General features: G+C 35.2%; 1 protein-coding gene across 1 annotated transcript; it reads right to left on the reverse strand.

Moving 5' to 3' along the window:
- Positions 1-846: 846 nt before the first annotated feature.
- Positions 847-19168, reverse strand: LOC139897168 (calmodulin-binding receptor-like cytoplasmic kinase 2). Its single transcript, XM_071879828.1, is given in 7 exon segments — positions 847-1257; positions 1260-1293; positions 1384-1685; positions 1811-1900; positions 2268-2436; positions 2534-2778; positions 18941-19168. Coding segments are annotated over 7 exon segments (1221 nt in total). The 5' UTR covers positions 19152-19168; the 3' UTR covers positions 847-1087.
- Positions 19169-24754: the final 5586 nt, after the last annotated feature.

Genomic DNA, 24754 nt, shown 5'->3' on the forward strand with positions numbered 1-24754 from the left:
TCAACATCCGGATACTGCGTATATCATGGTGATAATATTTTATCTTGGTCTTCAAAAAGGCAGGCAACCATCTCCCGCTCAAGTACCGAAGCTGAATATCAAGCGGTTGCCAATGCTGTTGCTGAGACATGTTGGATACGCAATTTACTTTGGGAGCTTCACTCCCCACTTTCTCATGCTACTTTGGTTTATTGTGATAATGTGATTGCGGTTTATCTTTCTACCAACCCGGTCCAGCACCAACGTACAAAACACATTGAGATCGACATACATTTCATGCGTGATAAGGTTGCTACAGGTTACGTTCGTGTGCTTCACGTCCCTACTACTTTTCAGTATGCTGATATCTTTACTAAGGGACTGCCTACTCGATTATTTATGGATTTCAAGTTCAGCTTGAACATTCGTTCTTTACCTCCCATTCCAACTGCGGGGGCGTAAGATTGTATATAGCTTATGTATATATATAGCCCATAACCCATTATCATTGTATAGCCCGTAGGGTTTTAGCCCATTATATCTTGTATATATTATTGTTAATGAGAATGAGATAATTCGTTGGGAAAAATATTCGATTTCAATATCGGGGTTATCCACGGTGCACCTGACCAAAGTGTTAAATTCGAAAGACACTTAAATCTCCTTCTTTTGTTGACAAGTATAGACCGAACTCCAAGAATCAATTGTATGATTGATCAGTGACCATGAAATATATATATATATATATATATATATATATATATATATATATATATATATATATATATATATATATATATATATATATAGTTATGCACAAAGAACTGATCCTACTTTTTATTTTTATTTTTAGTTTTTAGAACTACATACCTCAACCAAACCTTCACAAAAAAGACCTGCAAAAACACTTAAAATCCCACAACTTAATAGGACGTTTCCAATTTACAAACATGTTTGGGGCAGCTTCATCACCATCCATTAACATCATCTTAAAATCTTTTATGATGATGTTCTGTGACGATCAACATAAAAGATGCCACTCGCAAATCCAATAAAACAAATCCACAAAAGTTTTGTCCCTTCGCAATAAAGAACGAATGACACCATATCAAACCAACAATTCTTTGTACTCCCTTCTTATGTTCCACAAAACCTCAGCACATTTCTTCATGATTGGCCTGTTCTTTCGATGAGAAGAAACACACTTTAAAGCCAGTTCTAGAATCTTCTCGAGAGCCAAACAATTGGCATCCGAATCTTCTAGTTTTGGATCAACACCGAGATTGCATCACCATCGGTAAACTTCTTCATTGCCTATCATTTCCACCAAAATAATGAGAAACAGCGTACACTAAAACGTACCAATATAAATAGAAGGGTAATTTAGTCATTTTGAGTACATACCCATTTAGCCGTTACACGTTCGTTAAGTTCCCTTTTCGCTTCAATAGGTCTTCGACCAGTGACTAGCTCCACAAGCAATATACCAAAAGAATAAACATCACTTTTTTCAGTAAGTTGATATGTCTTGAGGTATTCAGGATCTAAGTACCCTGCAGTCCCTTTAACCTGAGTCGATACGTGGGTTTGACCCAATTTTGCATCGGGTGCTAGGTGTGCAAAACCGAAGTCAGCAACCTTGGCTCGTAGTTTTTCTGTTAACAGGATATTTGAAGACTTGATATCCCTATGGATTATTGGGTGGTCTGCAATCAAAAAATTATCACTATCAAACATCAACAACTTGTAAACCATGTACTACAGATTTGATTAGCGCTTTATGGCTATACTTAAAATATTGATGTGTTAATTATATGTAGACAAGGATCACCTGTGTAACTGTGCAGATAAGTAATAGCGTGCGCTACATCTATAGCAATATCCAGACGAGATCCAAGACTAAGAACATCTTCATGTAAACCTGCATTTGTTAGGTATTGGTTAAATACGCATTTTTACAAGAAAATGAAAAGGATTTTACTAACTACGGAGCCCAGGACTGTCATTAACACGCTTTAAACATTTGTAAATAAATGTAATCGCTACCACTAAATTAATAAGTAATCGCCATGTACAATTGTTTAAAATGTGTTAACGAATAGCCCAGGAGGGTTTTCGTTAACAAGCTTTAAACAGTTGGAAATATCAACTTTATAATTGAATTATATAGTTAAATTAGTCCTTAAAGGGAACATGTATAAGCTTTTTACGCACAGATAAACTGCAATAATCAAGTTGTATAACCAAAATACGAATTGATTTTGTTGTACAAGTAAGAAACAACTTACATTCTAAATGGTCCCGAAGTGCCCCATTAGGAACATATTCAACGACAATGATTCTTTCACCTACATTGTGCAAGTAGCCGTAACACTTCACAAGATTCAAATGCTCCACCTTTGTTAAGGTTTGGACTTCATTCTGAAACTCGCTTCCTAGATTCTTGTCATTAATACTTTGCACATAAAAAAAGAAGCAACATCTCAGTACTTTTTATGGATTATGTTCAATTACACTGATCAGTTTTATGTAACAATTATGTTTATTATATAACCTTTTTGGCACGTTTCACAGCGACTAGTGTCCCATCTTGAAGCTGACCTTTATATACGGTCCCAAATCCGCCTTGTCCAACTTTAAGAGTTGACGAAAAGTTCTTCGTTGCCTTATGAATTTCGGCCATTGTAAACTTTGTACTTCCAGGTTCTTTCAAGTGCAATAAATCATTCTTGGTTGCATATTTACCACGAGGTGTGACTTGTTTCTTTCCTTCAGTAGAATCAGAAGCCCCTGAAACATCTATCAAATCAAACAATTTAACTTTTTGATGAGGATAATCAGCTATATATATGAAACTAGTTGCAGTGCCCGTGCGTTGCACGAACAATTGTATGGGTTGCGGTTAATGTGGTTGGTCGTATAAGAATCGGGTAAAGCGGCTAATTCCTTGGGTAATTGGTTTAACAACTATTAAATTGAGTTAGTAAGAAGTTAGAGATATATGAAACACACATGAGGTTTAATGTATTTATCAACAACCATAGAAATGACTTTAAAAAAAAAAAACTATAGTCTCATAGGGGGTTTTTTGTTGCATGAAAATAATGCGTGTATTATAAAGGAGGAGAATGGGAATGGTGAACATAGTTAGTCTGCTGTTGATGTGCCTTTGACTTGAGAAGGAGGTGATGTGTAGGAACAAATCCGATGCCTTTGTTGGTATAATATATCTATGGTAATGAAGCAAAGCAAATCAATCAATGTCATTATGTGCAATAGTAATATAGCGAATGAGTATATGAAAGTAAAATACTAATAAAATACCTTGCGAAGGTTGGTGTGGCGGTGGCAACATGTGTGTAATCTGCGTTGTAGAATAATAACATCAAATCAATGTGTTGGAGATGAAATAATTAAGAAATTGAAATTAGTAGCAAGCATACCTCTATGAATCATGTTTCAAGTTGAAGAAAGTTTCCCTGTACACAACATTTCGTGTGTGACCCTTTAAACGTTCGTCGCTATCATTTATCATGACTATTTTTAAACCAGATGGATCGGTTACCCGTGATAGGGCAACGTATAGTTGACCGTGGCTAAAAACTGGTTTCGGGAGGTATAGACCGACATATTTTAAAGATTGTCCCTGGCTTTTGTTTATTGTCATTGCATAACAGGGCTTCACTGGGAATTGGATCCGTTGCATAACAAAGGGCCATTTTGTTTGTGCCGACGTTAGAACAATCCGTGGAATGATGACGGATTTCCCTATATGTGAGCCTGTTATAATCCGGGCTTGAAGAACAAACTTTTGGAAATCTGTTAGGATGAGACGTGTTCCGTTACACAGCCCTGCGCTTGGGCATAGATTTCGTAATAACATAACTGGTTGGCCTAATTTTAGCTTTAGTTTGTGAGGAGGAACACCTGGGAAGTTTAATGTATTTAAGTATTCCACGGGATATGTTTGTTGTTGTTCCATGTTGTCGGTTGATCCCTTGCAAATCTCATCAGAGCTTTTGTATGTCATTGTTGCCCCCTGCAATTTTTTGACCATATGTTTATTAATCTCATATGCGTCGTCATTTCTTGGTGTCAAAATAGCCCTCTCTCGTAAATAATCTTCATCTTCTTGTCGCACGGGAAAATCTGGAAATATTGTGTCGACGATCGTTTCAATCGGGGGTTTTTTGGAGGATACAATGAATTCTTCGGGAATTTTTATCCATGTTGGCTCGTCCTCCCCTTCTTTAGCAATTGCAGGAACCTTACCTTCCCCTATATCTAGTACCCATTTATTGAAGTTTTGTTTTCGTGTATCTAGATGTCCATCTGGAGTGTATTCGTTTACCCGTATAATGCGGGATAGTGTGTGCAGGTGACAATGTTGCCATAAGTCGGACCTGTTAATGCATGCATGAACTATTTCTTGTCTTTTGCCCTTTGGTATGACTGGAAGTATTTGTCTAAAGTCGCCCCCTATTAAGACAGGCATGCCTCCGAAAATCTTTGATCTGTTTCTGTCATCCTTGGCCCCTAAAATGTCTCGCAAAGTTTTATCTAGGGCCTCGAAAGCGAACCTTTGTGTCATTGGTGCCTCATCCCAAATTATTAAACGGACCTCTTGAATAAGTGATGCCAAGTGCGTTTGTTGTTTTATTCCGCATGTGCTGTTTTCCATTAATTCGAGGGGGATGACAAATCGGCTGTGTGCTGTCCGGCCTCCGGGTAAAAGCAATGATGCGATACCCGCAGTTTAGTTTTGTTAGTGTTTTTAGGGGTGTCTTATAAGAAATAATTTTTGGTGCAGTATGTAATAAGGTAATGGGAATATGGGTTGCCAATCATGTGTCGGTAAAGGTTAACATACCTGAAGATGCAACTGCGAGCACAATCAGCCTTTCTGACCTTAATTTTGCGAGGACAGCATTGTATAAGAATGTTTTCCCGGTGCCGCCGGGACCATATAAAAAAAATAGACCACCTTGTTGTTTATGCACCGCATTAACGACCTGGAGATATATTTCTAGTTGCTCTGGGTTGAGTGAGCTGAAAAGGGTGTTATGCAAGGTAATCATTTCTTTTATATTGTAGTTTAATTCCTCCCGTATTAGACGATTGTCCATCTGGGTTAGCATTGATTGGTCCGGCTGCGGAAGCTCGGGGAAGTCAGCTAAAGATTTGCCATTTTTATTTAAAATGCCTTGTATCTCAAGTAAGCAATAATTTTTCAGCTGAGCCTCGGTTAGGATCAAGTCTGGGAAGTTGAATATTTTTCTTTTTTTATACAGAATGTCCTCTGATAAAGCTTCCCAATTTAGTTCCAATAGTGTGAGTGGTTTGGTGACATTGCAAAAGAGTAACATGGTTACAAATAAGTCTCGAAGTTGCGAACCTGTTGCTCATAGCCTAGCTTCAGAGATGGCTTCGGTCCATTCTTTATCATCGTTCAACAAACCATGTGCAAAGCATGCATCTTTAAACGTGGGGTGTAATGCACCATCTACAGTTCGAATTTCTTCAAAAGAACGGGGACCTTTAACTATGTTCAACAACATCCGCAGGTAGTAACGTTCACCTGATGCAGGATTTGAATAGACAATACGTCCGATGCATGATCTTAGTTTTCGCCGGGTCCATATTTTTGCGTCTTTGTTCCATACATAATCTTTGGGCAATTTCACGTAAGTTAGGGAACGCGCATGTTCATCCTGTTTGTTAAGTTCAAACCACTGGGTGAACATTGTCTCTTTAATGCTCTCTCTGTGTAGAAGGGGAGGAAGTTGTTGGGAATCGCGCAGTGTTACTGATTGTTGATTAGGCAAATGGTATGACAATTTGATAACCGATGGTCTTGAATAATGGATGTCAAACGAAAACAATCGCCAGACGGCCTCACACGGTGATAAATATCGACAATCCAAATAATTCTTAATTTCGTCAACGTCAATAACAGTTTGGACTGTTGAGTTTTCGTTGGGGAGCATGTTTTCTTGTATGACTATTGTTGCTCGATCCGGACCTTTGTTTAAGTATTTGAATAAGTACTTGATTGCGCGTGATCTATTGCACCATTCGACATTAATATGGGCGTTGTACTTGAGCAACAAATATCTGTTGTAGGGGACAACAAAACTATTATCAAGGCTAGTGTTGTTCTTGCGAAATTTGACTCCGTTGTTGCGACGCCTATAATTGGCGTACCCATCTTCGTCAATAGTGGTTTCTGCATAATATGGCTTAGGAAAGTGTTTTGAACATTTCCTATCAATAATGCAAGGAGCATCCATATGCGCACCACCGCAAGGTCCGTGCAACATGTATTCAGTGACTGCTTTAAACCCTTCCGAATCGTGTATTTGAGAGGGTATCTCTGCTGATATGAGGTCATCGATGTCGGCTGGTGTCTTGCACTTGTATTCATGTGTCAACCATATTTACATATGTACATGAGGTAATCCGCGCTTTTGGAATTCGATAATGTAGAGGCCTGAAACAACACACGGGATTAAAGGGATTGTTAACATATATGTAATATAGGGGGGGAGTGGGGGGTTGTAAAACGATAAATTATCAAAGTCAAAAAACATGGCATTATGCGCGGATGCAAATCCTTAAGTACGCGTTCATAATACCTGCCTGACACGTTCCAAATATGTGTTCTTTCATGATATCATTTGTAAGAGCATCTAGTTTCTGTTTGAATACTCGGGCGACAATCTCAGGGCGATCTGGTGCCTTTTGACCGTCGATATAGGAGAGCATTTCATCTATTTCGGGCCATTTAGGGTTAGAAGTGAAGGTGATGAATAAATCAGGGTTATCAAATTCCCGACATAAAGCCATTGCATCTTGGTAATTTTGGACCATATACCGTGGACTTCCTGTATGGGAAGCTGGCAAAATAATTCTTTTTCCGATTGATGCTGCTGACGTGTCGCCCCTTGTAACAGCATCACAAACATTATTGTATAGGTCGGTTCGTAACTCATTTTGGTGATGTCTTACCCACTGCAATCTTTGTTCTTCAACAGATGTATATGTGTCGACCAAGAATTGTTGGAATAATCGGCCACCTCTTAGGAGAGTTGTGCCCTCATTTTCACGGTGCTGAATTCTATAGCAGTAGTACTCTCGCATTGTGACGTAACCTCTGGCAGTTTGCCTTTTGCCGCTATTATTATTATATGGTATTGCTTCGTGATATCCGGTTTCACCATATGGAAATAGTAAAGGGTATTGCAACGCCATATAAAGGTGATGTAGATCTGATATTCTTTTCGGGGCACAATTCTTTTTTTGCACAATGATATCTCGTGAAGAATTGCAGTGGCCAAAGTCGCTAGTGACTAACGCAGCTATTTCACCAACATTGGGTGTATTATATTGTCGTGAGCTGGTAATCTTAGCAACTAAATGTAGCTCACAATCTAACGTTGGGTTATTACTTGACCAATCCCTTGCCATACGAAATGCCTTTGCTATGGCACTGTACTCATCTAGCATGTTAATGAGATTCCTGGTTAGGGTTTCATCAACTGTCTCTTTAGAATCATGGCCTAAGAAAGCAGACATACGATTTTTTGCTTCGTTTTGTGTATCATAAAAGTAGAGTTGTGCGTATTTTGGTGGCCCTGCAGCCTCTGGTATAAGCGAACCAATTTTATGATAGGTTTGCCCACTTATCCTAAATGTGTATGGACCTCGGCCACGGTTAACAGAATGGTCTATTTTAGCCCCAAAAGATGTGAAACAAAACATGCTGTTATATATGCGTATTTGTTCTCGGAATTTAGATGATGTGGAATCATTGTAATTAAGTAATGTTTGCAACAACGGAGGAGACGGCATGAGCAGTGGGAGTAATACTTTTCCATTCTGACAACACATCGAGAAGGATGGTCTGGAAGTGTTTTTTGGCTTGTTATTCCGCTCTTCATACCACATTGTTGCAGAACAGTTCCGGCACTTAAATGAAGGAGGTCCATGAGAACGGTAAGAAACATGTGTGCCTGGTGGATTAAAGTAACAGGGGTTTTACAAATAAGATTATTTAAAATAGTAATAATTTTTTGCAAGATTTGTAAAAGACAAATATATCTAAACAGTTTATAGTGCCAATACACTTACAAATAACTCTGTTATTTTGCGCAGTATATACAAATTTAGCAACATACATTTCAGGAGTAAAAATATTAATTATTTCAGGTTATTAATGAAAGAGTATATACATATTCACAGCAAGTACTTATAAAATATCATATGGATAGAAAATATCGTGTACACGTTGCCGCACTATACATGTACAAATAACTATGTTTTTTACTATGGTTTTTCTATTGTTTGTGAATGTCTAATTGTGTAGGGATAAGTTTAAGCAATAATATTTTTTTCCTACAATTAGCGGCTACCACAAATTTTCGCAAACCAAAGAGCAACGTATCATTAACGATTGGCATATATTATGTAGGAAGTAGAAGGGATTTCAGTAAGCATATAGATGGGAACCAATAGGCGATAATCTGTGAACTCTGATCCCCAAACACTACCGTTTAGCAAAATTTGGGTAATTTAAATAAACAACAACGCTTGTAATTATTTTAGTGTTGGAATGATTACCTGCGGAGGTGGATGCGGGTGTTGTTGGACGTTTTGTACAAACTCTGGGACCCGTGGCCACCGCACCTGGGACAATATAAATAAACGGAGTAAATATACGGTGTTATGTTAAAGTGTCGAATATTATGAAGATGGAGTATGATTTCTCAAAATACCTGGGGAACATCCGGGCTCTCGGGTAATTGTGTGAGGGCTGCTAATGTATGATGGTTCTGGTGTAGCTATGCTCGCCTTGGAGGGGGAAGTCAATTTCAGGCCATAGTATTTCTGGATTTTTCCAGCGTGTGTGCTCGTTGTAGATGAGTAGAGGGATAGGTGGCCAGCTAACAAAGTCGATGGAGTTAGGAGAGAGTTATCTGCTGTCAATCAGGAAAGGCGTTAGAAAGTGTTAGGAGGTGGCGGATTTCAAATCCAGATTCAAAGATTCTTCAGCTGGCCTTTTGATGTAATTACCTACTGACTTGGATGTACCGCTTAAAATGGTAGGGGTGTTTGCGTTCTGATGTGTATTTAAACCACCTGCACGCGTGACGATTTAAATTGAGTTAAAGAATGATACATTTTATCTTATAATTATGATAAAATAATTAAAAAAAATATTTATAAAAAAAATATTTAATTAACTACATAACAATACATTAGAATTTTAATAATATTATTCAATCATTTTAATGTATGACTCTTGAATTGATTTCAGTATTATTTTACTTAGTATAGTAGATGTATGACTCCTGATTTGCTTCTAATGTCAATATTAACTCATTTCAATATACGATAATTTTAAATAGTAATAAATTAAATCTATATAATCTCTCTCTCTCTCTCTCTATCTATCTCTCTCTCTCTCTATATATATATATATATATATATATATATATATATAATACTTTAAGAATTAAGTTTTAGTCTAGAGATAGGCTGAAAAAGGGGATATAGGATATTTGTATGCATAGTGTTGGGGTACCTGGATGGTTCAGAGTATAGATTGGAAGACTGTCGACCGTTGTAGTGGCTATCCTCGCACCTGCAATTTGGTTTGCACGATGTCGGGTATTTAAGACCAGGCCACCGAATGAAACTATGGCCCCAGAACCTGATGCGTTTGATGATGTGTTAATTATCATCGGGCCCTTTAGAATATCTGAGAGTTGAATCTGTGGTAAACCACCTACTAATTGGAAAAATATTAAAAAAACATCCATGTGTGTCTGTGTCTCTGTGTGTATATATATATATATGTGTATATATAAATATATATATATATATGTATATATATATATATATATATATATATATATATATATATATATATATATATATATATATATATATATATATCAGGGATACACATATCAAAACATATATTTTTATTCATATGTATATTTTTACCTATATATTGATACATACATTTATGTATGTGTATACATTCATAACCATAGACGTATTTGTACATCTCTATATACATGGGGGTTATTACCTAAGTTTCCACCAGGTCTGCCTATACAGGGGTGTTAGTATCCAAGTCCAAATGGGTGATAGCATAAATAAGGCAGTTTTTGTTGCCTGGTTTTTAAGTTTTTTAATATACCTAGACGAATCAGCAGTCAAATCATGTCATCGTGTTTTGTATAAGTACAAAGAAAGCAATAATGGTATCATGCCCCTTACCTAATCACAGTCTAACATAACGGCAACCTGACAAAATACTTGTGGAGTACTACGGGTGCAGGCTGGGCGGTGCAGAAGGTGTAAAGTAAAATGCACATATATTTTGTACAGGGGTGTTATTACCTGAGTCGAGATGGGTGATGTTGCTTGTGGGGTTAGTGTACACTTGTTCCGCAAGACTTGTGCTTCCTGCACGAATTGGCAATACATGAGTAAACAGGCTATGGTGAAAACTGAGAGCGAGAATGTAATGCACCATTCATATATAAGTCATATTTTGTTGTCTGGGTTTTTTGGTTTTTAATTATCGGGAGACGAATCGGCAGGCAGGTCATGTAGTTGTGTTTTGTGTGAGTTTAAAATTTTTTTTTTTTTAAACTATAGGTAAATTATGATGTTAAATGACTTTAGCTTGTTATGGGTTCACAAAGTAGTTGAACAAAATTCATATCAACAGTTAATGGCCATCTTATTTAATCGGTTCTAGCTTAAAAGTTTGGAACCGTAAAGGGAAGAAATGTTATATTCTATTAGGTCTAAAATTTTAGGATGGGTGATGAATAACCTGGATGAAAGTACGGTGGGTCGCGTATTAGGAGACCACAGAACACCTGCGTTCGCCCGTTCGGTCCAGTAGATGTTGAAGTGTGAATTGAGATGGGTCCATTGAGTAAATCTGTGAGTTGCAGATGCTTCCGAACGCCTGGAAAAAAAAGAAAAATGATCAAAGGTTGAAAGGGAAAAATAATTCTAGTTTAAATGGGAAGACAACACTGGGCATTCCTTTGGAAATATGGACAGAGGGGGAGGGCAATGTAGTTGAATCCATGTGAGATGAGGAGTTGGTAGAATGTGCAAAGTATACTTATAGGGGTGCTCAACAAAGTAACAGATGTGACTATTAGTATTCATAGGGGTGTTTAGGTTTCCAGGGTAATTAATAGTGTTGCATATAAGTTATAGACTTTAAGAGTAGTAATTGTGAAGGGGAAATATGAAAGGGTTCTGTTAACTAATGTTATTATGCCTAACAAATAATGATGCAAATATAATTAATCAGAGAACACATGTATTCAAATGATCAACTATAAACTCTGTAGTTCAGCAAAAACCTTCTTAATAGAATAATGCAAGTAAAATCAGTCAAGACACATTTACGTATAATAACTTGATAAGGAATAGCAGTCTAATACGCAAAGTAAGTAGAAGAAAGTCTATATGTACATATAGTTAACCACAACAGCTGACATGTATGCAACTAATAAATATGCAGACGCAAAATTATTAAATAAAAGGGTATATACAGATATAGATTGTCACAACAGTTAGTATTTACGCAAATATACAACACACAAATTCATGTGAAAGAAATAGATTTAGGTATTAAAAGTTGGTAAAGATAATAAGTGACCTGGTTTGAAGGATCCAAATAAGTCTTCGTTGATTCGTGACCAATTGCTGCTCGAAAACAATACCTGCAAAATTTTAAGCAAGTCATTGGCAACCACAATGTGTGTACACTGTATTTTCCAGGTGGTATATTAAATACATGTACATACTGGACAACAGTTATTGAGCAAACATTTGTGACAACGGATAGTTAATATATCATGAATAACATATAAACCAAATAAATTATTAAATTGGCATAAAGAGTCTGCTAAACACCTCTTAAATCTCTTTTAAGTGAATTTCAATCAAATGAAACTTGAGCATTAAAAACCATTGTGTTACAACCCACAGTTTATTATTGGGTGCGTTGGTCAGATAAAAGTAACCACAAACTCGACCTTATCGACAACTAAAGGATTAGCAGACAAAGGATCACTGTTGCCACATTTCTTTTGTGGTTCTTTTAATAGGCGTTATGTTATTTACACATTATTGAGCAACAGTTTAGTATAAGCCAGACAAAAATCATCTATTGTGTAGTCATCAAATAGATTCAAATAGCATCAACAAAGATTGTTTCAATAACAACATAATGCCTTTAGAAAATGGGTAAAATAGTTTTAAAATTAACTGGTGAAAGCAGCAAACACTATTTGAAAGGAGAACAAAATCAGAAAAAATGAAAAAAGGAAAAATAGATAGCAAAGACAAACCTGGAAATTGGGAGTGACGATGTGGTGGCATATTGCGCATACATCGGATACTAACGAACTTTAGATGACCCATCCAAAAACCAACGATGAGAGTCACCAATATACATCCATATAGTTGATTTAGTGAATGTATCTTCAAAATTTTCCCAATTTCTGTACGCCTCTTCGTGGAACCCCAAAAAAAAAAAAAAAAAAAAAAAATCTATTGGTAGCGCTAAAATTAAAACAACTAATGAGAGGGAATATGTTTTTGGAAGATAATTTTTCAATCAAATGGAAAGGGCGACTAATTATTATTTGCCAAAACAAAGCAATATAATGCTTCCAATTAAAGCACCTGACTACACCCTCTACCAAGAATGCAATTGCAACTTCTAAAAATCTGTCTTTAACTTGGCAAACTCGAGTTACTTTCTTTCGGTTTTTACCAACGACAACGTAAGTGTTTTGAGCATACCCAGTGTCCAAGCTTAAAAAAATGTACATGCTTTTGTTGCTTACAACTTGAGCAAAGGTATTCTTCACTATCACCTGCAATTAACAATGTCATTTGTGTACAAAAGTCATTAACTTGACTCTAAAAAAAATAAAACGGGTATACAAACTTGTACTCGTATTAAATACCATAATGAGCAGTTTGTTGACTGTTAATCTAAAACGGGGCTTCGAGAGATTCGTCCCAATCAGCTGCAGTACCAGTAGAAGCAGATTCAGCATCCTCTTCCATTGAGAGCCGAGTATATTCCCGATGTGCAAATCGAGTCCATTCTGATTCTCACGTTCCTGTTTCCTAAAATGGTTGTTACGTATATATATGTTCAGAAATCTAAGTTGGTTTGTAAATATGATACAACAAAAGCCTCATCAATGCAAGCGAATAGATTCTTGTCGCTAAAATATTTGATAAAGCAATAGATTGTGAAAATTTCATGCTATTTAATCAATCAAGTCTTGATCGTTGAATTATTATTGTAACACTATTGTTTTTAAATCGTTATAAGGCACTAAATATATGATTGAAATGGACAAAAAATGATTCCAGGTGAACCCCACTAAAACAGTTTTGGCCGAAACCCGTCGGGACACATTAAATAACCCACACGACCCACCCATCATGCCATCTCTAGTTGGAAGTAAAAGGTTAATTACCTGGACCAGCGTATAAGCTGAGTTGCTGTCTTCTTTAGCAACAAATGAAAAAACGTCTAAGCTAAGCTTCAATTTTTCAGAATATCCAAAAGTTTACATTTAATTAATACTGAAAGGTTGACTAATATTGACTTTAACCGGTTTTTGAAGCTATAGCTCAGCAAAAATTTTTTTTATCAAACAATAAATCCAAACAACACTTATATACATACAATGGAGGTTTGCTCAGGTCTAGCACAGCACGCGTAAAACGTGCAACGAAAAAAAAACAACAATTAGTAGGCACGGTATACAATTCGTTTAGTATTCAAGTTGCAACACCGGGAAAAACCTACCATGGGCCACGATTTGATTGACAGGGACATACCTCTTGTAATCATCCAAGATATGTAGCATGTTGCACATATCTGGCAACACCTACACATACAGTGGCTTTGTAGCCAGTGTTGAAACCTGCACAGTTTAAAAAGCCTCAGTAAGAACCTATACATTAAACCTGAGATGCACGGACACAATAACAAAGTCTATTTTAGGATGACGACATTGTTTTCGTTAGATATATTTCTAACGACACCTTTGCGCAAGTAAGAAGGTGAGAGGTGACTGGCCTATAAAAGGCAATATGGGAATCGCACGCTAGACGCAAAAAAGCGTAGCACCAAAGTTGGGTATACTATAGACAAATGATATGACTGTAATACATTTATAAATCAACCATTCCAACACAAAGATAATGAAAATCATGGCTTCTGATGTATAAGACAAAATTGCTTTTATTGAGGAACTTTATTATTTTAAGTAGCATGGAAACCAAACAAAAACACATGAAAACTAAAAATTGTCTGTGAAAACCAACATGGAAACTGTAAAGGTCAACAGGCTGACGCTTTTTATTAATCACTTAAAAAAACCTATGCATCAGTACAAACGCTAGTCTTGGGGTTCGTGTCATCTCCAGCTATCTCACCCTCATCCTCAGTGTCACTTGTAACCACAAACCTGCGGGGGGACCATAATGGTGTGTATAAGAATAACGATGGTGCATGAAGGTCAGAAACATAAAACGTAAGAATTTTAATTGTGCGTGCAGGTCTGGTGCTATACATGTAAGTGTAATGTGTGCATACAAATATAATTAACATCTTACTTGCGACGGGTGACACGATCTGCAATCTTCGAAGGCGTAGGAACTTCGATTGTTCTCTTTGCGGCCTTTGCTGTTGCGGGCGAAGGGCTGACCAGCTTCACACATTTGTCGTCGGGTCCAGGCCCTAAATCGTCACCCGAATCTTCAGTGGGTGGGTTCTCGGGAGCAATTTCGTGAGGGTACACTTTAACACAATTGAAATTCTCATATGGCCCGTGCTCAAAATAGGATATTGTCTTCAACAAAACGACTTGGTTGGTATTCAGGAGATTAGCGAGCGCAGTCGGCAACACCGTGTTGCAGGTCTCCTAATCGACAACCCGTTAGCAAAATAAACGCCTAATGACATGTGGAGTTTATTAAAAATAGAGTCTTACCGTGTCTAGCTCGAGCAACAGCCTCGCTGCAGTGGTGTGGGTCAGTTCCTCAGCTGTCTCATCGAAAAGAACAATAACTGTGGTCGCGGTTCCATCGGTGACATCACATTGCACACGAAACCTGAAACATTCAGACACGTGTGACAAACCCGTGGTTATAAAGGTACTTCAGGTGGTTAAGCATTACATTTATAAAGGATCCTATCGTCGAACTGAATACCTTGATAGTGGTTCTGGAACAACATCGCTACACGACTCGCACCAGTGTTGGTTATGCTTTCGTGAGAGCCCCTTCTGCGCCTTGCAGACACTGCAAGTGTTGTAGTACCAGCTGTTTTTTAGGCGGATGTTTGTAATTTCGACTCTGCACTTGAACACGTCGTCCGACTACAATGGAAAGGTAAAAACCAAACAGAATTAGCTGTGTATTTCAATTGATAAGAGAAAGTGAGGTTGTAGCGTTACTGATACTTACCACGTGCTTTTTCCCCTTCCGTACCAGTGCAATCAGTTCAGCAAGTGTTCCTTCTTTTGGTGGTGGAAGCTTCCACCCTGTAGAAGTGTCATCCACCTCGGCTGGGAGTTCAACGCCACTGCAAAAAGAACGGTGTGAACTATCTTAGATCAAAACAGTGAATAATATTAAGTTTACACGTTACTTTCAGTGTGGAACAAACCTCATTTTCTCTAGGAACTTCGCAAGTGTCGGAATCTGAATGTCATTGATAATTTGGGTGGCGGAGGTGCTCGAGAGAGATAGGTTGCCTGCAATTAGCTAAAACTTAGTGATACAAACAGGGCATTAAGGGATCGAATTAATTCATGCACGCTATGTTCAGAGGGTACCGTTGAAGGTCTTTTTGATTGATACGGAGGTTAGAATGATGCAATACAAAGCATTAGCAGCAGGCATCTGCTCCACAAAAGACGGACCCAATGTTCCCCAAAGCGTGGTTTTCATTCTTCGACCCCTTTGCAAAAGTAAAAGATTAGAAACAAACATACAAATACTTATTGACATATGGGTGTAGGTAACAGTTTTAAAGATTAGATTGTTGAACACCTTTCATTAGCAAGGTCAAATTCTAGAATGACCGCTCCTGATTTCTGTGTTTGGGGCTCCCCGACATTCATGACACGCCCTACAACGTCTACAACATTCAGAGTAAACTGTTTAAATAAGTTAAAAAAAAAATAAACTGTAGGGAAATAACTGAGCAGGGGTAAGTAATCTATACCGATGACGTATTTGCCCGAAGTGAGTTCCATGTCTTCCATTTCAACGCAACTGAAGGGATGGCGTACAAACAAAGCTTCGTCACGTGCGGGCTGTTTTCTGAGGAACGTGGAACCGGTGAGCTGAATGAGAACGTTGTTGTCCTTCATTATACGGTACTCGTCTTTATTGCGGACCACATCAAAGTGGTTGAGCAAGTACACTGACCCCTCCTTCAATCGAGGGATGAAATGGTGAGAAACATTGCTCTTAGCGGTCATCTGAATTACGTCGCCCTGTATCACATAAAACGCAACGCATTAGTTAAGCCGGCACAAAGCGATAATAACCACAATATAATCGGCTATCATGTAACGTGAGTCAGTTTATGTAAATTGGACAATAAATTGATTTGTCAAGTGTAAGCAAATAATTTGTTTTGCAGCAAAAAAATTCAGTCTCTACTAAATAATGAGCTTCAATTTAAATGTTATAGGCTTAAAATATTAAATATTAATAATAATCCTATTTAGATGCTTGTTAAATTATCGAAATTAAAGTTGTAAACTTTTTGAGTGCAACAGCTATATTTACATCGAGGTCTGAAACTTTTAAACTACGACAATTCATATAATCAACTGATTTCTTTATATAAATTAACTCTCATTTTATTTTATATGTAGCTTTATTCATGCATAGGGTCTTTATTTGTGTTGTACATTTATTGAAATCTCAGTGAAGTTATATTTTAGTAACAATAAATCAAATTGTACATTTACGTATCACAAAACTATAGGCAATAGCACATCTCTTAATCTTTATATTAATCAAGTCAAAGCAGTATTGATTATTATGGATGCCTTGTTTAAGCAGGTGTTTTTGAGCCAATATATGTCTCATAGTCTGTGAAAATTCATTTTTTAATATTTGTAACACCTATTAGTATCTAATGCCATTTGGAGATCCATCAGAAACTTTAAACTATGATGCATCATGAAATGCAGATGAACTCATGTATGTTATATATCATAGTTGTTTAATTGTTTTTAATTCAATCTATTACTACCTAATAGTGTATAAGTCTGACCAATAGTGTGTAACTCTGCTTGACCTAGTCAGAGGCCTTCAAAATACAATTGTAACCAAACTGTTCATCTCAACCTACAAAGCAAGGTTGATAACCTTTATGTGAGGGTAATGACCTTCAAAATACACCTATTGCAAACGTCTAATACACAACCTATAAACAAAAATCTATGACGTTTATGTAGGTTAAAAAGGTGTAACAGCATATATGGTCGAAAGTAAATAACTGAATACATATGAGGTATACTGCATTGTTAGACAATATCATTTTTAAAAAATTAAACTTCAATTCTGTTTAGTAATAAAACCTGTAATCTGTTACTACCTAATAGGGTATAATTTTGACCAATACTATATGACTATCAGTGACCTATATGAACCTCAGCAGGTAATTACATATTCATTTACAACTAAGCACATAAAAATTCAACAAAATTACCCAATGTAAATGCAAATCAAAAGTTAATTTGTAGACCTGTTCATCGGAAGCTATGAAGTCTGTGCTCAGATACGTCCCGTAGGCGGTATACGTATCCCAAGTTCTACAAATCATGACTTTCACCTCAGCTTCCTTGCCAATTTCGAGTTGCCTAAGAAAGGCGTATGATTTTCTCTCAACGCTGCCGGCGGTTGCTTCTGTAGACTGTGCCATTGTAATATTATTAATTGAATATTATGTTGCAATTGATATTCCACACAATACTGAGTGTCCTTGAAATTTATACCCATCCGAAAGGTGTATCTGGTCATGCAGGAAACCAACGGGTTGTGCAACAGACGAATTGAATTAAAAAATTCAATTGGACAAACAAAGGGCTCTGCAACACCCAAATTTAATTGAGATATTGAATTGACTGTAGTATAGGAATTGAATGGGCATGCGTTGTAAAATTTGGGTTACCGAAAACAGATCTGGCATTAAGGAAGATGGACGGTTGAATTAGAGGGAAGATACGGTTCATGCAGGACAGGCAATCGCATAACCGTCGTACTTTTTTCTGGAGTTAAAGTAGAATGGGAAGAAGAAAGGGTGGAGGGAGAGAATTGTGGCGAGTATAGCGGGTAAAAAGAATTTAATTAAATTAATTTATCCTTTTTTTGTAAGTGAATTTTTATATATTAATAACTAATTAACTAATATATAAACGTATTATAGGATATATGTACGTATTAAAATTGGGCTGTTTGAATAAATTACATGGAATTTATTACCCTAATTTATGATACAGGGTGTGAGGATTTAGATAGTAATAGATACTCCGTACTATAATAGTACAATACATTAATATGAATAGCAAGTTTACTAATTTTGGTAAGTAATTGCATGCATTCTCAGTTTTCTATGGTTCTTCACTAATAATTCAAAATTAAATCATTTGTTTTATCAATAACGGGGTTTCAATATTGTAATGAATCTTATGATATCATTGTTCTTTATTACTTCAAATGTTTAATAATTAACAATTGTTTATATGCAACAGTAAATTACTGAATCGCAACGTACAAGTTTTGCTACAAAAAAGTTTAATCAATCTTCATCATCATATATAATAACTAAATAAAATGATTAGATCTCTTAATTAATCTTAGTCACCTGATGTTGAAGTGAACGCATCTGAACCGCCAAACGCCGACGAGCTATCCTGACGTGTCTCTTTATTCCGTGGAGCAAAACACGCGACAAAAATATAGGCGAAGGATCTCGCAGCAACTTTGACTCGGCGAGAAGTTGACTTTTCCAATGAGAATCCAGTCGACTTAGTTGAACAACTGGAGCTAAGAGACTGTGAACGAGGTGTAGACATGCCGGAGATTTCTTTCCAACGACCGTACATTCAATGCGTGAAATAGAACAATGACGAGGAGATATAATAATGTATAGACGGAAATTGATATGCGAAGACTTTGACTTATATCTAAAAGTTAGTTTTACGGATGCTTCATGTGGTTTATCCACAATTACAAAATCAGTACCTTCGATTTACCAGTATTTGCATAAGTAGTCCAGAAACATAAAATTGCTACGCGTTCAGTTTCACCTCCAAATAAAATGACTTAAAAATAATATACTTTTTGTTGTAATTTAGTTGTTTATAACAACATTGGTAGTCTAAACTTACTACAAAATTCTAGTAATGAAGGAGTAGAATACTAATGAGAGAAATGAGAGAAATGATTCTTGTAAGTATAATGGATGGTGCAAGTTTTTTAGCTTGCATACATGGGTATTTATAGTACAAAAAAAATACTATACAAGAGGTATCCAATATTGACTATGATTTGTACAAAATTGACTATCAATTAAAGTCTAATATTATAACACTCCCCCTTGGATACCAATTTTGTTTTGTTTGAGATCAACTATAAGTTACTGCCTCGTTAAAAACATTGGCCAAAGAAAAACTCAGTGGGATAAAAACTTTGTCTAAGGGAAAAAGAGTGCAGCATATAGTTGACTCCCCCTCAAGTAGACATTGCTGAGCTGTTACATCTTTTGAACCTGCCTCATGCCAATATTGTGAACATGCGTTCTGAAAATAGCAGTTGAAAGTGCTTTGGTGAAAAGATCAGCAGAGTTTTTGATGGATTGAACATATCTCATTTCAATCTCGTTGTCCTTAATGAGGTTTTGAGTGTATGAAAAGAATCTAGGAGGTATATGTTTTGTTCGATCACTTTTGATATATCTTTCATTCATCTGTACTATGCAAGTTGCATTATCTTCATAGATAGTTGTTGGACTTTTATCACGTTCTAGTCCACAAGAATCAGTAATGAGTTATGTCATTGATCTCAACCAAAAATATTCCCGAGTAGCTTCATGTAATGCAATCACTTTAGCATGATTTGATGATGTTGCAACAAGTGTTTGTTTTTGAGAACGTCATGATATTGCAGTACCTCCATTTAGGAATATATATCCAGTTTGAGATTTAGCTTTATATGGATCAGATAAATAACCTGCATCTGCATAACCAACCCAATCTTGTTTTGATTCGTTAGAATAAAATAATCCTAAATCAGTAGTTCCTCGAAGGTATCGAAATATGTGTTTGATCCCATTCCAGTGTCTTTTGGTAGGAGCTGAGCTGAACCTTGTTAACAAATTAACTACAAAAGAAATGTCAGGTCTTGTACAATTTGTAAGATACATAAGAGCTCCAATGATCTTCATGATCTTCACAGTGATAAAATGGATCAGTGTCAATATTGAGTGATCTAACAACCAATGATTTTGTCTTTAAAAAATGTTTTAAAATCTTTTCGGTATAAGTTGTTTGATATACAAGTAAACCATTAGGCATATGCTCAATTTGCAATCCAAGGCAATACTGATCTCTTTATTTGTTCATATGATGTTATGATGATTGACATAAATAACTTACAATCACATATCCGGACATTGTTTTCTTAATAAGGACACATGTGCAAATAAGATTATTTGTCCCCTTTTCTTATCAAGTAATCACTTAATCGGGTATACCATATGCGATTCGATTGTTTCAACCCATATAAAGACCTTTGTAATTTAATTGAGTACATTTCGTTGTGTTTTGCATTTGATGCTTCTGATACCTTAAATCCTTCAGGTATCTTCTTGATCTTCAGGTATCTTCATATATATATATATATATATATATATATATATATATATATATATATATATATATATATATATATATATATATATATATATCACTATCAAGTGATCCATAAAGATCAGCAATAATAACATTAATGAGATGCATTTCTAGATTTTTAGAAACTGACAGGCTGATTAAGTATCTAAAAGTAAATGCATCCATAATAGGGGAATAAGTTTCATCATAACCAATTCCCGGTCTTTAAGAAAAATCTTGAGTTACAAGTCTAGCTTTATACCTTGTAACTTCATTTTTCTCATTTCATTTTCGAATAAAAATCCATCTATACTCCACATTTTTAACATCTTTAGGTGTGAGAACAATAGATCCGAAAACTTTTCTTTTATTGAGCAATTTAAATTCAGCTCGTATTGCTCTTTCCAATGATCCCAATCGTGTCTATTTTTCCATGATAGATTTTGGTTCTGGATCATCTTCATCATTCATGATGTCATATGCAACATTATATGAAAATATCTCATCAAGAATTTTCATGTCATTTCGGTTCCATATTTTTTTTTTTTTTTTGAATATGCATAATTGACTGCAATTTCCGTATTGACATCATCAATCTCCTCTGCAGAAGGAGTATTGATTTGTGGTTCTTCTTGAACACTTTCTTTTACCTCATTATCAGCTAATTTTTTCTTTTTCGAGGATTTTTATCTTTGTAACCAATTGGTCTCCCACGTTTCTGGTGTGGCAAAGACTCATGAGTGACATTATTGGCAGCTTTTAGAATTTCAATTCTAGCTGAAGCATTTACCGCTAGTATATATGATTTAGTCACTCCTTTTTGTATCTGTAAATACATCAGGTAATTTATTTGCAAGTTCTTGCATATGTATTATTATTGAACTTTCTTTTCGCATTCTTTTGTTCGATGATCAAGATACATTAATTTATGTTCACATCATGAAAAATCTTTTTCTTTATTTTTTATTTCTCCCCCTAATATAGGGAACAATTTTTCATTATAATGACAATCAGCAAAATGTGCTGTAAAAACATCACCCATCATGGGTTCAATAAATCTTATAATTGAATATGTTTCATATCCAACATATATTCCCATCCTCCTTTGAGGACCCATTTTAGTGCGTTGTGGTGGTGAGATAGGAACATAAACCGCACAACCAAATGTTCTAAGATGGAAAATATTTGGCTCTCGACCAAAATTAAGTTGGTAATGGTGAATATTTATGACTTGCACTTGATTTAATGCGAATTAATATCGCATCATGTAAATTTACATGTCCCCATATAAATATTGAGAGTTTTGTACTCATTACCAATTATCTAGTTATTAGCTGCAAGCGTTTATCTATTGATTCAGCTAAACCAATTTTGTGTATTGATAATGCTAAAAACGAACATATATTTCATAGCATTATTCCTCAAGAAAGACAAGCTTTTAGTTGCAATTGTTCTATTTAAAAGTGATATTCGTTTAAATAATAAAAGGTGAAGACAAAAGACAGATTCGACGAATTGAAGACGCAAACGACCAAAAAGCTCAAAAGTACAAAATACAATCAAAGAGGTTCCAATTATTGATAAGAAACGTCTCAAAATTACAAGAGTACAAGTATCAAAACGCAAAGTACAAGATATTAAATTGTACGCAAGGACGTTCGAAAGTCCGGAATCGGGACATGAGTCAACTCTCAACGCTCGACGCAATGGACTAAAAATTACAAGTCAACTATGCACATAAATATAATATAATATTTAAATAATTCTTATAATTATTTATATATTATATAATATAAAAATCCGTCGGTAAACAAAGAGCCAAAGCTGGGTGAGCTGTAAAAACAAACTCCGCGACTCGCGGAGTTTGAAGAGCAAAAAGGGCGCGAGTCGCGGAGATTACTGGACTCAAATCCCTATAAAAGGCAACGCAGTTTGATCATTTTTCATCATCTTTTTCTATCTCTCAATATATCTATACCTAATATTTATTTATATTTTAATTTTAATTTTAATTTTAATTTTAATTCTAATAATAAGGGTATGTTAGCGAATGTTTTAAGGGTGTAAGTCGAAATTCTGTCCGTGTAACGCTACGCTATTTTTAATCTTTGTAAGTTATGTTCAACCTTTTTACATTAATGTCTCGTAGCTAAGTTATTATTATGCTTATTTAATCCGAAGTAATCATGATGTTGGGCTAAAAATATTAAAATTGGGTAATTGGGCTTTGTACCATAATTGGGGTTTGAACAAAAGAACGACACTTGTGGAAATTAGACTATGGGCTATTAATGGGCTTTATATTTGTTTAACTAAATGATAATTTGTTAATTTTAATATAAAGATTTACAATTGGACGTCCCTATAAATAACCATATACACTCGATCGGATACGATGGGAGGGGTATTTATATGTATGAATAATCGTTCATTTAACCGGACACGGGAATGGATTAATAGTCACTAGAATTATTAAAACAGGGGTGAAATTATGTACAAGGACACTTGGCATAATTGATAACAAAGTATTAAAACCTTGGGTTACACGCAGTCGATATCCTGGTGTAATTATTAAACAAAGTATTAAAATCTTGTTACAGTTTAAGTCCCCAATTAGTTGGAATATTTAACTTCGGGTATAAGGATAATTTGACGATGACACTCGCACTTTATATTTATGACTGATGGACTGTTATGGACAAAAACCAGACGGACATATTAAATAATCCAGGACAAAGGACAATTAACCCATGGGCATAAAACTAAAATCAACACTTCAAACATCATGATTACGGAAGTTTAAATAAGCATAATTCTTTTATTTCATATTTAATTTCCTTTATTTTATATTTAATTGCACTTCTAATTATCGCACTTTTATTGTTATTGTATTTAATTGCACTTTTAATTATCGTACTTTTTAATTATCGCAAGTTTATTTTATCGCACTTTTATTTATCGCAATTTCATTATCGTTATTTACTTTACGCTTTAAATTAAGTCTTTTATTTATTTAATATTTTACATTTTGTTTTAACTGCAACTAAAGTTTTTAAAATCGACAAACCGGTCATTAAACGGTAAAAACCCCCCTTTATAATAATAATAATATTACTTATTTATATATTTGTATTTTTATAATAGTAAACTAATATAGCGTTAAGCTTTGATTAAAAGATTCCCTGTGGAACGAACCGGACTTACTAAAAACTACACTACTGTACGATTAGGTACACTGCCTATAAGTGTTGTAGCAAGGTTTAAGTATATCCATTCTATAAATAAATAAATATCTTGTGTAAAATTGTATCGTATTTAATAGTATTTCCTTATAAAATATAAGCTATTTCATATACACCTCGCATAATATCAAGTATTTTTGGCGCCGCTGCCGGGGATCGCCGAAGCGAAATGCCACACATAATAAATAAAAATACGTTTTTGTAAAAATACTTTTTAAATATTCGAAAACATAAAAAGAAAACAAAAATATAAATATTTTTAAGAGTTTGTGAAATATTTAAGTTTTATAAAGTTTCTTTATTTTTATTTTATAAAAATATAAGTTTTATTTAAATATTTTGTTTTTATTTAAAACATAAAATCAAAAACCGAAAAAAAAAATTTATATATAAATCTAGTTTTAAGATTTTTATTTATAAAATGGTAACATATTTTTATTTCTATTCTAGTTTTTAAAATATAAGTTTTATTTAAATTATATAAATATTTTAATTAAATTAAAAACAGAAAAATAAAAAAAATATATATAAATAAATAAAAAAATC

The sequence above is a fragment of the Rutidosis leptorrhynchoides genome, chromosome 3, assembly GCF_046630445.1.
Source record: "Rutidosis leptorrhynchoides isolate AG116_Rl617_1_P2 chromosome 3, CSIRO_AGI_Rlap_v1, whole genome shotgun sequence".
Taxonomy (NCBI): Eukaryota; Viridiplantae; Streptophyta; class Magnoliopsida; order Asterales; family Asteraceae; genus Rutidosis; species Rutidosis leptorrhynchoides.